Source organism: Zerene cesonia, unplaced genomic scaffold (genome assembly GCF_012273895.1).
Source record: "Zerene cesonia ecotype Mississippi unplaced genomic scaffold, Zerene_cesonia_1.1 Zces_u003, whole genome shotgun sequence".
Lineage (NCBI taxonomy): Eukaryota > Metazoa > Arthropoda > Insecta > Lepidoptera > Pieridae > Zerene > Zerene cesonia.
Window position 1 is genome coordinate 514,640 of NW_024045133.1, and position 16,443 is coordinate 531,082.

Consider the following 16,443-nt stretch of genomic DNA (forward strand, 5'->3'; position numbering starts at 1 on the left):
TGTGAGATTTGGGTCGTGAATGTGTTATTCCAGTTGTCCAGCTATCTTAGTACCAAATTTCACTGCAATCGGCTCAGTAGTTTTTTCTTGAAAGAGTAATAAACATACACATACACATCCATACATCCTCACTAACTTTCGCATTTAGCAAGCTGCGCCCCGCGGTTTCACCCGCGTAAGTCTGTATCCCGTAGGAATATCTGGATAAAAAGTTGCCTATATGTTATTCCAGTTGTCCAGCTGTCTACGTACAAAATATCATTGCAATCGGTTCAGTAGTTTTTACGTGAAAGAGCAACAGACACACACACATCCTTACAAACTTTCGCATTTATAACATTAGTAGGAAGGACATATTCTCATTAAAGTAAACCTCAATACAACTGAAATACGCAAATCAATTGTTGGGGACAAAAGCACATATAATAAAGTGGCTCGCTTGACAAGTTGCGAAATACAATGCGATTCGTATGCTTTCCCTTCGTTACTCGATCCTTTTATGCCCCATGTGGGGTATGGGACAAGGGACGAACGTTTGTTTTTTATGTTATAGCGGGTAACTGAGCTGGTGGTTTGCTTGATGGTAAGCTGTCATTATAGCTGTCATTTTATAACATTTGTAGAGTTAATTCCTCTATGAAAACTCTTCCCACTTTAAAGAGGTAAAGGTAAGGGTAAGGATTGACAACTGAAAAGAGGGAAAGGACTGGATAAGGCGAGGAAAAGGAAACGGGCTACCAACTCGCTCTCACAGTAGCATGCTATTATTTCACGCCGGTTTACTGGGTTGTACTTCCCCGGTGCGAGCTGGCCTATTTCCTGTCGAAACGTGCTCAGTGGCGTAGCTATCATAGGGCCAGGTGGTGCAGTGCACCAGGGCCCCGGAGCTCAGGGGGCCCTCTAACCTCAGCTTTGAAAGAGGGGAGGAAGGCGGAAAGAGGGGAGAAGGGCCCGATTCTTTCCCTATGCACCAGGGCCCTTGTCCCCCTAGCTACGCCACTGAACGTGCTCAACTCCCACATTTACAAATTAACCTCCTCCTTTCAAGTCGGTTTATAATACGCTACACCATGATCTAAATAATAAGACGATTTATTAAAGACAACAGTTATATACTTGGCACTCGAATAAAAACCGTCCATGGAAGACGTCCCAAATAACGCCAAGAATATATTGTCTTTATCTATTGCCAACAGCATAAAAAACATCGAAAAAATACGGTTTTTTCAACTGACTTCGAAAAAGGAGATGATTCGACTCTATATTGTCGTTGTTTTTTTTACTCATAACTTTTTTAGAAATTAAAAAAAAATTTAACGGATTTTAAACGCGATTTATTATATTATTAACCCGACGTTTCGAACACTTTACAGCGAGCGTGGTCACGGGGATACTCATAACATCATAACTTTTTACTGGGTGAAACGATTTTTATGATTCTGTGTATATTTGAAAGCTAGTGTCTATGGTACCGTCTGGTAATATTTTAATTTGGTCTTATTCCGGCAATTTAAAGGCTAAATCGTCTTCAAATTTTAGCTAAAAATAATGATTCATATGTAATTAATCGCCTCGGCTCCGCTCGGTTAGGATAAATGTACCGAATTTATAAACTACTAGCTGCACCCGGCAAACGCTGTTCTGCCTTACTCTTATCATTTAGGGGAATGAAAAATAGATGTTGGCCGATTCTCATACATACCGGATAAGCACAAAAAATTTCATCAAAATCGGTCAAGCCGTTTCGGAGGAGTATGGCAACGAAAACTGTGACACGAGAATTTTATATATTAGACTAGCTGACCCGGCAAGCATGAAGAAGCCTAGCTTGAAGAGTAAGGCAGAACTGTGTTGTTTTATCTTATTCTTGTCATTTAGGGGTAGATGTTGGGTGATTCTCAGACATACCCGATATGCACACAAAATTATATAAGAATCGGTCCAGCAGTTTCGGAGGAGATCGGTAACTAACATTGTGAACGGGAATTTTTGTATATTAGAAGATTATTCTTATAAATATAATGCTAATACAGACAAAAACTTATACGATTGTTTTGTTAATTTAAGTTAGGATACATGTCCTTTATTAAAAACTAGCTGTTCGCCCCGGCTTCGCCCGTGGTACATATATAGTCTATGTTACTCGTGGATAATGTAGCTTTCGAATGGTGAAAGAATTTTTAAAATCGGTCCAGTAGTTTTTGAGCCTATTCATTACAACCAAACAAACAAAGTTTTCCTCTTTATAATATTAGTGTAGATTTGCTTTGTTTTTAGTAAATTGTGTCAATAAAAAGTGTTTTTATTGTTGTTTTTTTACATTCTATTCCCATTAGAAGATCTTACTATAAACCCAACTAATATTATAAATGCGAAAGTTTGTAAGGATGTGTGTGTGTTTGTTGCTCTTTCACGCAAAAACTACTGAACCAATTGCAATGAAATTTGGTACATAGACAGCTGAATAACTGAAATAACATATAGGTAACTTTTATCCCGATATTCTTACGGGATATGGACTTACACGCGTGAAACCGCGGGGTGTAGCTAGTACATTTATAATGCGCAATTGAATAACTACGAAATTTAAAAATTCCGAAAGATGGCGCTGTATTAAAAATGTGACGTCTACAAACGTTAAGTTTGACCACGCGAGCGACGCGGGAAACAGTTATTCTACACAAATACTATAAAGCGACAGAATTTGTGTTTATTTGTTTGCTTGTTTGTATTGGATAAACTCAAAAACTCGTGGACCGATTTTAAAAATTATTTCCCCATTAGAAAGCTCCAACTGATATAAGCTATAGGTTATATATGTACCGCGGACGAAGCTGGGGCAAACATTTAGCAGTTAACCTATATATATTACAAACGTGGATTCTAAGGAAAGTCTGCGTACAAAAACCCTTGATATTTATTTTTTTAAATTACTACACTTCTCATTTCGTATAAGTACAGATAAGAGATATCAATGGTATAATTAAACAAATTACTAACACACTTTAATGAAAGAAATCAATCAGTTTATACTAATTAAATTGTAATTGCATACAGATTATACGTAAATAAATTATAATACCGGCGATCCAGGCGATGGATATAATAAAATAATGGCATTATACTAAAACAATAAGTAATTTTATATCATATTTCGGAAAAGTATCGTTACAGCATCAAAAATATTGTTTTATCACTTTTATTAGCTTCACCCGTGTGTTTCTATGTAACCCACTTCTTTAAACGCGATTTTAACTTTAAACGGACATATTTAATTCAAAATTTGTACACTTGTCCACTGCAATATAATCAAAACAGTAAACTTTTGTATGTTTGTATGATTGTATCGTTTTCAAGCAAAAACCACTGGACCGATTTCAAAAATTCTTTCATCATTCAGCTGCACCGAGTGACATCCTATCCTACTAATGATGCGAAAATTTGTAATATGTGTGTGTTTGTTGCTCTTTCACGCCAAAACTACTGAACCGATTGCAATGATCTTTGGTACTTAGACAGCTGGACAACTGGAATAACATTTAGGCAACTTTCTATCCCGATATTGCTACGCGATATGGTCTTACGCGGGTGAAACCGCGGGGCGCAGCTAGTTTAAAATAAAAATGATACTTTTACATAAAACTAGAAATATTGAAATTTAATATAATTGGTTTAAGGCATTAAAAATTTGCTTTTTGAATATGATCAATTTAGAAAACAACATCTGTGTTACATTCGACGGTAAACATTATATTATGTAATTTTAAACTAAGTTGTACGGGGGAGCTCGAACCATATTTATTTTTTGAAAATCTCATGTAATTTGAAATCAAAATGAATGACATAACTCGCTCATACCTTGTACCAACCCATAATGGTTAAGAGGTAGGGGGTAGGGAGGTAGGGAGGTGGGGGAGGGAGGGGAGGAAGGGAATGAATGCAATAACGTGGGATGGCTTTGAAAATATACATTTGCTAGCAAGTTCCCTTATAAACCGGTTTTAAATTGTTATAAATGCGTTTTAATTGTTATGTGCATGATATTATGATTTATCCTACTGTGAAAAGGTGGTTCACCCAATGAATGCGAAATTTTGGATGTTTGTAAAGATTTAAGGCATACTAAAACAACTTTAGGTATATTTGATTTTTAGTTTTTAACCAATGAAATGCTTTATGAGAAATTTTGAAGAATAGAAAAAAAATTCGATCACGAGGCGGGATTCGCGGTTGGCCGAGAGGCTAGGCGTTGCTACGGTTAGGCAAGAAACGCGGGTTCGAATCCCGTCTCGTGGTCGAATTTTTTCTATACTTTCAAAATATCTCAACTTTACGTATACTGTGTATAAAACCAACTAAAACTTCGTTGGATCTATCATTAAAGCGTGTAGTTTGATTTCAACTATATTTATTATGATTAGATTTAATAACGATTTAAAATTATATAAATACTAGCTGCGCCCCGCGGTTTCACCCGCGTAAGTCCGTATCCCGTAGGAATATCGGGATAAAAAATAGATGTTAGCCGATTCTCAGACCTACCCAGTATGCTTACCAAATTTCAGAGGAATCGGTCAAGCCGTTTCGGAGGAGTATGGCAACGAAAACTGTGACACGAGAATTTTATATATATAGATTGTTTACATTTATCTGAATATATAAAGTCTTTTTAAATAATGCATGTAAGACTTTATTGATTAGTTTGTTTTTAACTGCATTTATTTTGATCATTACCCCATTATATCTTATATTGTTTGTATCTTAATTATTAAAAATATATTCTATCTATATGTAAATATTATGTATATTCAACTGTGTGTGCATTGATAAATATTGTATATCATTATTATTATTTACACACGTATTATAATTATACATGTACTAGCTGTGACCCGCGGTTGAAACCGCGTAAGTCCGTATCCCGTAGGAATATCGGTATAAAAAGTGCCTGTGTTATTTCAGTTGTCCAGCTATCTACGAAGCGAATAGTATTATTATTCACCAATAGATGTCAGGAAAAAAAAACACGAATATGACATTATTTCAGTTGTCCAGCTGTCTACGAAGCAAAATAGTATTACTATTCACCAATAGATGTCAGGGAAAAAAAAAAACACGAATAAAACACGAATATGACATTTTCTAAAAAAAATTCCTAGCTAGATCGATTTATCGCCCTCGAAAACCCCTATATACTAAATTTCATGAAAATCGTTGGAGCCGATTCCGAGATCCCAATTATATATATATATATATATATATATATTTATACAAGAATTGCTCGTTTAAAGGTATAAGATTATATTTTACAAAATATTCATAAATTTAATAGTTCGAGCATGAACACATCCGCTGTCAATAAGGCATAAGGCATCCACTGAAAATCAGTGTTAGTACGCTGAGTGGCGGACCTAATTAAGGCACATATATATTTTAAGTATATTAATTACTTTGTTATATTTACCTGCATGTGTCATAATAAACGTATATTCTTTCTTTCTATATGTTACCATTGCTGGGACACAGGCCTCCTATTAGGGTTTTATTCTGATGTAATAAATTAAATTATGATTTAAAATTATTTGTAAATGATTATTGTACATGCTATGTATTTCATGGCGAAACATGTGAAAAACTTATCGTATTTTTATATTGTATCATCTTATATAGCATAAAAAAGTGTGAAGTCCCGTGTCCCCTAGTGGGGTATGGGTCAGATCAGAGTCATCTGTTTCACTGATCGATTTTCTTTACGGACAAGTAGGTGATCAGCCTTCTGTGTCCTGCCAGACCGAGACATTTTTTTTGTGCGTCCCCACCGGGAATCAAACTTAGGACCCCTCGGTTCTAAGCTCACGCGTTAACCGCTGTACCAAGGAGGCGGTCTTGTGCATCATACTAACATCGCCCCGGTTTGACCTGTGGTAAGTAATTCCTATCCACAAAAACTTTCTTAGTGTAATGATTTTATGTATAAAGTTTAGAAAATAATGGATCCTACTAATATTATAAATGAGAAAGTTTGTAAGGATGTGTGTGTGCTTGTTGCTCTATCACGAAAAAACTACTGAACCGATTGCAATGAAATTTGGTACGTAGACAGCTGGACAACTGGAATAACGTATAGGCAACTTTTTATCCCGAAATTCCTATGTGTTACGGACTTGAGCGGGTGAAACCGCGGGGCGCAGCTAGTAAATTATATAAATGGCGAAATTTATAATAAAATAGATAAACGCAGACGAAGTTACATGGTTGACTTGTATTATGCACGCGTGGAAAACCAGGGTGGGTCGCTAGCTATAATTAAAAACAAACTTCAGGCGACCGCCCTTCTGTCCCTTATGGGATGTAATTAATTTGCCTCATAATGAGTACCTATTTCACCTACTCATAGTGCTACAGCATTGAAGGTGGCTATTTTGTCCCATAATAAAAACTTTCTTATATTTATTTAGATATAAGAAAGTAAATTTTAAACCTATAATCAAAATAAATATATATGTAATGAACCTTTATCTGTTTAGATATGAGAAAGTAAATTATAACAAACAATTATTATTACTGTGGGCGTCGAGCACGCTTCGGCACGAATTGGGCCAGCTCGCACCGGGGAAGTTCCACACCCCCACAGAAAATCGGCGTGAAATAGTGGCATGAAATTGTGTTTTGTATGGTGAATGGGGGAGCCGGAGGCCCTTTTCACCCGTCCCAGTCCATTCCTTCTTCAATCCATCTCCAGCCGTCAATCCTTTCCCTTTCCTTTACCCCTTAGAAACGGGCAGTATATTCGCAGAAGCCCTACCTCTGCGAATGTTCATGGGCGGTGGTGATCGCTTACCATCAAGCGAACCACCAGCTCAGTTTCCCGCTATGACATATAAAAAAAACTGAACTGCTTTCAAATTGTCAGACTGTATTTCTAAGACTCCCGGGAGGCACCAGCTATCAAATTACAAAAGATTATGCAAACCGGTTCACGCAGCCGAAAGTTTTGAAATGACAATCCCAAAAAATATATAATCGAATGGAGAGCCTTTATATTTTGAAGTTGGTTGGTAGATATGTGTTAAAATAACTTATAACTCAAGAACGGCTGAAGGGATATTGATTTATGATTATTTGGATTTGTGTCCGTTTAGTTTTTCATAAGGAAATCTTCAGAAGATACTCTAGCTTTGGGGGAAAGCAGAGTATGTGGGATTTCTACCCACTAAAACCTCCGGCGGCCAAACTCTAAGCATAATAGCAGGGATCCTGGGATCTCCTATGGAACGCACCAGGATTAAGATTAGATTAAGATTAAAAACTGTTAATGATAAATATGGTTTGAAAAAACTAAAAATACGTATATGTATAGAATATTTATAAACTCAACTGAATTTCCTCAGCTCTTACACACTAGAGTATCTATACTAATGTTACAAAGAGGAAACTCTTGTAATTTCCTATGTATGTACTGTTTTCACACAAAAACCAGTTGAGCGATTCAAAAATTCTTTCACCATTAGAAAACTTCAACTTCTCTGAGCGACAAAGGTTTTGACGTGACAACGTCTTAAATTAGGTTGCGGCTCGGAGTCACTCATGAAAAAGTGTAACGCCCGGTAACGTTACGATGAGTCACCGAACTATGATCGGTCCGCCGCGCGCGCAGCACTAGAGAATTAGGCGCATTGAAACGGCGCGTGCTTGTGTCTCTGTCTCTGTCTTTCTCGAGCGTTCTTGGCGTTGGAAAAAAAGACGTTGTCACGTAAAATCTTCGCCCGTAAAACCGACTTTACAGGCAACCATTTATTATTCCACGGGCGAAGTCGGGGCAAACAGCTAGTAATGGGTCACGTTTAAGATCCTTTAAACGTCGTGAGGAAACCGGCATGTCCGAGGATTATACGACATGTGACATCTGCCCACACTTGGCCAGCACGATGGATTAAAGCTCGAACCCTCTTAGGAAACCTGTGTCCCAGTAGTGGGAACATATATTATGATGATGATGATGATAAATATCCTTTAAAACATATTTTACGGGTGAAATCTGAATCTACACTAATGATATAAAGAGGAAGTATTTTTATTTTGTTTGTTTGTAATGGATAAACTCAAAAACTATTGGAGAACTTAAAAAATTCTTTCACCATTAGAAAGCTGCCTTCACTGAATGACATAGGCTATATGTACCACGGGCGAAGCCGGGGCGAACAGCTAGTCATGCTATAAATATTATATTACAAGATACTTTATCGTCGTGATAGTCGAAATTCTGAATTCTGGAAGCTTCTTTGTCATTTGACTCTGGGAGGATTAAAATTCATTAGAACATATTTTAAGGACCTTTTGAAATAAGATTCTCTCGAATGTGTGACGTTTTATTTGGGACAAAAGGGGTTGGAACTTGTAATATAAAGTTTATTTTAAAGAGGGTTGTTTTAGGTGTGTGTGTATTTGATGTAGCTTTTAAACGGATGAATTTACTGACCCCTAGCCCAGGTACCCAAAGGGTAAAGCGGGACCCAGTTAGTGAGACTTCGCTTTACGTGTGTCTGTCTGTCCGAACGTTCAACCAGGCTGTATTTTATGAGCTGTGATTGTAGATAATTTAAATTTTAAGCGATTATGTACTTATTTCTTGCTGATATAAAATAATTGAAGTTAAGTCAAGCAACGGTTGGTACGGTCGTAAATTGGATGGGTATCCATTTTATGGGTAACTTTACTATCGAATGGGTAAGTGTGTTTGTTTGTCTTACTTTCACGTCGCAACGAAGCGATTTTAAGGGCCATTTTTTGAGTGATGAAGAGTATAAAGCAGTGGTGGCTCAATGGTGAGAAGCTCGGACATTAAAATCGATAAGTCGCGGTTCGAGACCGGGCAAGCGTTCTGGATAAATTGATTTTTCAATTTATCAGCACATGTGGATAACATCACCACTGCTGCACGGTGAAGGAAAGCATCGTGAGGATACCGGCATGTCCAAGAATCGAAAGTTCGACGACATGTGACATCTGCCAACCCGCACTTGGCCAGCGTGGTGGATTATGACCTGAACCCTTATAGGAGGCCTGTGTCCCGGCAGTGGGAACATATATGGTGATGATGATGGTGATGATGATGGGAATAAACGAATGCATCGGGAATTGTGAGGAAAAGTATATGATCTTGTAGAAAATATTAATAATTAAGTTAAACTTTATTTTATTATGTTGTCTATGCTAAATTTATAACGAGGAAGAATTTGTATTTTTGTTTGTTTGTTTGTAATGAATAAGCTCAAAAACTACTGGAGCGATTTGAAAAATTTCTTCACCATGAGAAAGCTGCAACTTCACTGAGTGACATAGGCTTTATTATACCACGGGCGAAGCCGGGGAGAAATTTTAGTCTTTGACATTTTTCCAAATCACAGATAATGTCACGGGTAACAGCTAGCATAATAATAGACGCATAGACAATACGTAACGCAGTAAGATGTCAAGAACCATAAATTATAGAGGATTCTGGCCACTAGCAATATTTACCTGGGATATAAAAAAGCCCATAAAAAATGTTATGATGGGTTTTATGTAGCTTAAACATAATTTAGGGGTTGTAAATAATAAGCAATGAAAGAGCCTTTTATAACTGATCAAGATAATCACTATATGGCTTCATTCATCTGTTTATCTCAATCTATACTATCCTACTAATATTATAAATGCGAAAGTTTGTAAGGATGTGTGTGTGTTTGTTGCTCTTTCACGCAAAAACTACAGAACCGATTGCAATGAAATTTGATACGTAGACAGCTGGACAACTGAAATAACATATAGGCAACTTTTATCCCGACATTCCTACGAGATATGGACTTACGCGGGTGAAACCGCGGGGCGCAGCTAGTAATATTATAAAGCTGAAGAGTTTATTTGTTTGAATGCACTAATGTCAGGAACTACTGGTCCGATTCGAAAAATTGTTTCAGTGTTAGATAGCCCATACATTGAGGAAGGCTATATATGTACCACAGGTGAAGCCGAGGCGGACCGCTAGTCACACTAATATAATAAAGAGGAGACTTGTGTATTTTTGTATCTTTGTAGTGTTTTCATGGGCGTTGGTCGCTTACCATCTGGCGTACCACCAGCAATTTTTATGACATAAGCGGGCACTCGAGCTGGTGGTTGTCCACCACCATCGCCCATGAAAATTCGCAGATAGCACTTCTGCGATTGCGCCTTTAAGGGGGTAATGGATAAGGAAAGGATTGACGACACGAAAGAAGGAATGGACTGGGAAGGCTAAGGAAAAGGTCTCCGAGGCCTCCGGCTCCCCCACTCACCGTACGAAACACAATAGCATGCTATTATTTCACGTTTGTGCGAGCTGGCCCAATTCGCGCGGAGCATGCTCGACTCTCACATTAAAAGTCTAGTCCAGACAAAAATCAGTTGCCCACTTAGGCCATAAAAAATGTAATAATCCATCATTTACATATATCTTAGATACAAAATTGTTATGATATAAGATATAATCATTCGAGCTTGTATCCCTTGAATATAAAAAGAGACGAAAAACGAATTACCTAGTTTGTTATTGTTGCTGTGCTGGTGCTGGTGGTGGGGCTGTATTTGAGGCATCAGCGCTGGGTGCGGCAGTTGCAGCAGTTTCGGCTCCAGCTTCGTGGCAGCTGCAACTGGTATCGGTCCAGCGTTGGTCATTGTCGTCATCGTGGCTGCGGGCATCATCAGAGTTGACATTGTGAGCATTTTGATGTACCGCCGTGTATTTAAAGGCTTCTCATCGTGGAATAACGCTTGCACTCTAAATTTGTACACTGCAAATGTTTCGCACTGCAAATTTGTACACTGCAAATGTTTCGCACTGTAAATTTGTACACTGCGAACGTTTCTCACTGTATTCTTTTACACTGCGGCTCGCGTTGGACACTTTTCACACTGTTGTATAAAATCTATTTGTATATAACTAAATAACTAAACTATTCTAGATGCGACTGCAGAGATGTTGATAAGTTTTAGTTTGGTATTGTTTGTTTTTTTGTTTTGCGTTGTGGCTGTACGGCTGAGCATATTAAGAGGTGGTTTTACAAGTGGCTTTTTTATCCTAATTGTGATCTCTCACGATATAAACATAGTGAGTTTGTTTGAACGCGTTTTTTTTTACTCAGGAACTACTAGTTGGAGTTGGACAATTTTTATGCTGAATAGTACATATAGGCTATAGGCTGCGTAACACCGTGGGGCAAAGCGAGTATGATTTAGATTTAGTTAAATAAATTTCCATTAAATTAATTTATAACTAAATTTCCCAAAATCTATACTAATATTATAAAAGTGACGAGTTTGTTTGTTTGAACACACTTATTTCAGAAACTGCTGGTCCGATTTGAAAAATTCTTTCAGTGTTAGATAGCCCATTTATTAAGGAAGCTATAGGTTATATATGTACCACGGGCCGCTAACGATTTAATAAATGATTTCTGTTCCGAGACTTAAAAAATTCATTTCTAAATATATAAAACGAAACAATAAAAAATCACTATATAGTATAAAACAAACTCGTTTCTCGCGTCTGTCTAAATGTATGTACGCTTAGATCTTTAAAACTACACTATAGATTTTGACGAGATTTTTTCAATTAATAGAGTGATTCAAAAAGGTTTATATATAATAACATCTATTAAACTACTCCGAATGTAACGCGTGCGAAACCACGAACAAAAACTAGTATATAAATAAATAAAATCACAAGAAAATAAATAGATTCTAATACATATATACAAGGAAACTCGGAGTTAATTTTTATACTACACTGTACATTAAGCTGAACCACTTATGAGTATACTTTTACCTAATTGATAGCCTGCTGTTCGATACGCCAGTTATATTTCCCTAAGTCCAAGCCCATTACGAACTATACTGGTGTATGCGTTCACTGTTTTGCTTTAAACCGACTTCAAAAAGGAATTATTAATTTGATGTATTCAGAAATAAAAAACTTTTTAACGGATTTTAAACGCGATTTATTCATTATATTAAGAGGTCATGGAGACAGTCTCCCCGTGACCACGCTCGCTGTAAAGTGTTCGAAACGTGTTAATAATATAACGAATAAATCGCGTTTAAAATCCGTTAAAAAGTCTCTAATTTCTAAATGTATAATACTCGCATAAAATCAAACACAAGAAAATACTAATTTGATGTATGTATATGTGATAGTGTCAAATTGTTTGTGTATGTTAGTATAAAACACCTAAACGCGTGTGCCGAATATCATGAGTGTATGTTTGTTTGCATGTAACTCAAAAACTATGAGTCAGATTGAAGTGAATTTTTTATGATGTTTCAAAATTCAACTAATATTTAAACGCGACAGTTTTTTCGTGGATGTATGTATGTATGGATGTTTGTTAATCTTATATATCTGTATCTATCTGTATAAAACTTGGTACAGAGATAGATTATAGTCTGGATTAGCACATAGGCTACATTCACCCGGTTACCGCGCGAGCGACGCCGCGGGTTACAGCTAGTATGTATATATAACTATATAAATATTAAACATCACTACATAGTATAAAACAAGGTCGCTTTCTCTGTCTGTCCCTTTGTCCCTATGTATGCTTAAAACCTTTAAAACTACGCAACGGATTTTAATGGGGTTTTTTAAATAAACAGCGATTCAAGAGGAAGGTTTATATGTATAACTACATCTATTAAACTACGCCGAATTTAACGTGTGCGAAGCCACGGGCTAAAGCTAGTATATAATAAAAAACTTATATCAACCAGTAAAATATCAAAACTCGAGCGAAGCCGCGTTAAATCACTAGTATAAATAGTCTACGGTTGCTGACCCTACCCTCTCAGTAAGAGCTCAAAGATTGAGCTGTAATTCAGTAATTTAGCGCAAAGCAAATAAATGTTACGTTTTAATGTGGTATATTGTGTACTGGGAGCAAAAAAAAAATTAAAATAAATAATTTTTCCTTAAAAAAACGCCTTCGAAGTGTCCTATATAGACTAAATTTAAATGAGATCATATGGCAGGCACCAGCTTTCAAACGAAAAAAAAGTCGTAAAAATCGGTTCTTTCATTAAAAAGTTATGAGGTATTAGCTGCGCCCCGCGGTTTCACCCGCGTTAAGTCCGTATCCCGTAGGAATATCGGGATAAAAAGTTACCTATATGTTATTCCAGATGTCCAGCTGTCTACGAATCAATTTCATTGCAATCGGTTCAGTAGTGTTTGCGTGAAAGAGCAACAAACGCACACACATCCTAACAAACTTGCGCATTTATAATATTAGTAGGAAGGATGAGGAGGTATACAAACACAAAAAATACACACCAATTGATACCTCCTCATTCGTTAAAGTCGCATCATAAATAAATAAGTAAAATGTATGTTTCGTTAAAATCCTTTACATTTTAAGGCTTCATTATGTGTTTGTTAAGGTACAAAAAAAGGTTCATTGGGGATGAAAAAGACATACCACGGGTAAAGCCGGGGCGTACCGCTAGTAGATTAGATATTTAAAAATTAAAGACTTTTTAACGGATTTTAAACGCGATTAATTCTTTATTTACATTTTCTTTATCTATATTATTCTTATACGATTAAATCGCATTTAAAATCCGTTAAAAGTCTTTAATTTCTAAATCTATAATACTCGCGTAAAATCAAACACAAGAAAATACTAGAATACATTATATGTCAAATATTAATTCCGAATCAACCCAGAGAGGCTGAAATTACTGTTTGTGGAGAGATTAGCGTTTATACGCTATCATCTCCACAAAACACCATCATCCACAATATCCCAACATAACAAATTTATTTGCTAACCGTACACAAAAAGGGTGAAGTAGATACAAGTTGCCGAATATCGCCGCTGTGTGCGTGAAGGGACGACGTGTGTGTGCGTTAGATCGATAAACTGACAGCTCGGCTTGCAGCGTTCAACGCAGAGTGACCGTACGCAAAAATTACGTAATTTATAAATAAATTAGCTTTTGCCCGCGGCTTTGCACGCGTTAATTTCGAGTCGTTTAATAGATGTACGTATAAACCTTCCTCTTGCATCACTATCTGTCTATTAAACAACCCCGTTAACATCCGTTGCGCAGTTTTAAAGGTTTTAAGCGTACAAAGGGACATAGGGGCAGAGAAAGCGACTTTGTTTTATACTATGTAGTGATGTGTAATATTTATGACATACTAGCATATTAATAGATGTTATTATATATATTCAAATCAAATCAAATCAAATCAAAAATACTTTATTGTGCACCAAATCATACATAAATAAATTCTATAAATAAACTCTATAGAAGCACAACAGGCGGTCTTATCGCTAAAGTAGCGATCTCTTCCAGACAACCTGGTGGACAAGGAGACGCTATTAATGTTTAGTAAAAAAAATATATTGTACATATATTGTACGTATAAACCTGCCTCTTAAATCATTATTTATTTAAAAAATCCGTTGCGATGTTTTAAAGATTTAAGCATACGTAGGGACACATAAGCGACTTTGTTTTATACTATGTAGTGACTAGCTGTTGTCTGCAGCGTCGCGCGTGTTCTTACTAAATTTTCGTACAAACTTTCATCCCCCTATTTTATCCCCTTGGGGGTAGAATTTACCAATCTTTCTTAGCGGATGCCTACGTTATAAAATCTATCCGCATGCCAAATTTCAGCCCGAACCGTCCAGTGGTTTGGGCTGTGCGTTGATAGATCACTATATCAGTCAGTATATTTAGACATAAATGGTTAATGATGACAATTTATGACATTGTGGAATTTATGACATTGAAGGTGTATTGTTAAAGTCATTTTCGATAACTAGTCGCTTAATATTGTAACAATAACATCTATTATTTGTTTATTTATATATTACTAGCTGCGCCCCGCAGTTTTACCCGCGTAAGTCGATATCCCGTAGGAATATCGGGATAATAAGTTGCCTATATGTTATTCCAGTTGTCCAGCTGTCTACATACTAAATTTCATTGCAATCGGTTCAGAAGTTTTAGCGTGAAAGAGCAACTAACGCACACACATCCTTACAAACTTTCGCGTTTATAATATTAGTAGGATAGGATACAAACAGAAAAAAAACTTAACTCAATTTAATTTTTAGTTTTATAGCATTGAAATGCTTTTATAAATGAGAAAATTTTTTGAAAGAATAGAAAAAATTCGATCACGGGGCGGGATTCGAACCTGGGGATCACGGGTGGCCGAGAGGCTAGACGTTGCTACGGTTAGGCAAGAGACGCAGGTTCGAATCCCGCCCCGTGATCGAATTTTTTCTATTCTTTCAAAAAATTTTCCAACTTAACTCAATGTTTTTAAGCGGCCGCTCCACTGTATTTTTTGTTCTTTGTCATCAAGTCGACTAAATGCGCCGCCGTTCGTTTATATTTTCACATCTTTTGTTCCCTTTCGTTTTATTCTGTTTGGCGTGTGATAAAAAGGGTCAACAGATGTGTCCAATTTTTGTATTATACAGGCTGCTCGCGTTTGTACATTTGTAGTATACAGCGTGTTTTATTTACGTTTGTGACGTCACACTAAGTACAATTTACGATGTGCGGATGAAAGAACTATCATCTATATCTATGGACTAGCGGTACGCCCCGGCTTCGTCCGTAGTATATACATAGCCTGTAACCTTCCTCAATAAGTGGGCTATCTAGCACTGTAAGAATTTTTCAAATCGGACCAGTAGTTCCTGAGATTAGTGACTTCAAACAAACAAACTCTTTAGCTTTATAATATTAGTATAGATAAAAGTCGGTTAAGTGCGAGTCGGACAAGTGACACTAAACGTTACTTAGAAACAAGTCAGAGGTGATTGTAAAAAATATGGTAACCCATCCAATTTACGACTGTGCCAACCGTTGCTTAACCTGGATGTTTTATTATTTGTTGCTATAGTGGACTGAATAAATAAAAAAAAAATTCTTACCAATATTATAAATGTGAAAATTTGGATGTTTGTCCGTCTATCACGCTGAAACTACTGAACGGATTTTGATGAAATTTGGTCTACAGCTAGGATATGAGCTGACTTGGGTGATAGGAGACATTTTATCGTGATTAAATGTTTGGGATAGAATAGGAATCGTGATATCCGGGCGGAGCCGGGACGGGCGTCTAGCAGGCTATATATCTAGCAAGAGCGAAGCCGGGGCGGACAGCTAGTTACATATAAAAAATGGTTGCCTGTAAAGTCGGTTTTACGGGCGAAGATTTTACGTGACAACGTCTTTTTTTCCAACGCCAAGAACGCTCGAGAAAGACAGAGACAGAGACACAAGTACGCGCCGATTCAATGCGCCTAATTCTCTAGTGCTGCGCGCGCGGCGGACCGATCATAGTTCGGTGACTCATCGTAACGTTACCGGGCGTTACACTTTTTCATGAGTGACTCCGAG

At 36.9% G+C, this 16,443-nt stretch overlaps 1 protein-coding gene across 2 annotated transcripts in view; it reads right to left on the reverse strand.

Annotated features, from left to right (window-relative positions):
• LOC119838584 (nucleolysin TIA-1) overlaps nucleotides 1-16,443 on the reverse strand; it is a 59,860-nt gene that overhangs the window by 41,695 nt on the left and 1,722 nt on the right. For both annotated transcript variants that reach the window (XM_038364573.1, XM_038364574.1), the window contains exon 2: nucleotides 10,560-10,988. In XM_038364573.1, the coding sequence (XP_038220501.1) occupies nucleotides 10,560-10,743 (184 nt within the window). In that variant the 5' untranslated portion in view covers nucleotides 10,744-10,988. The remainder of the gene's footprint in view (nucleotides 1-10,559; nucleotides 10,989-16,443) is intronic.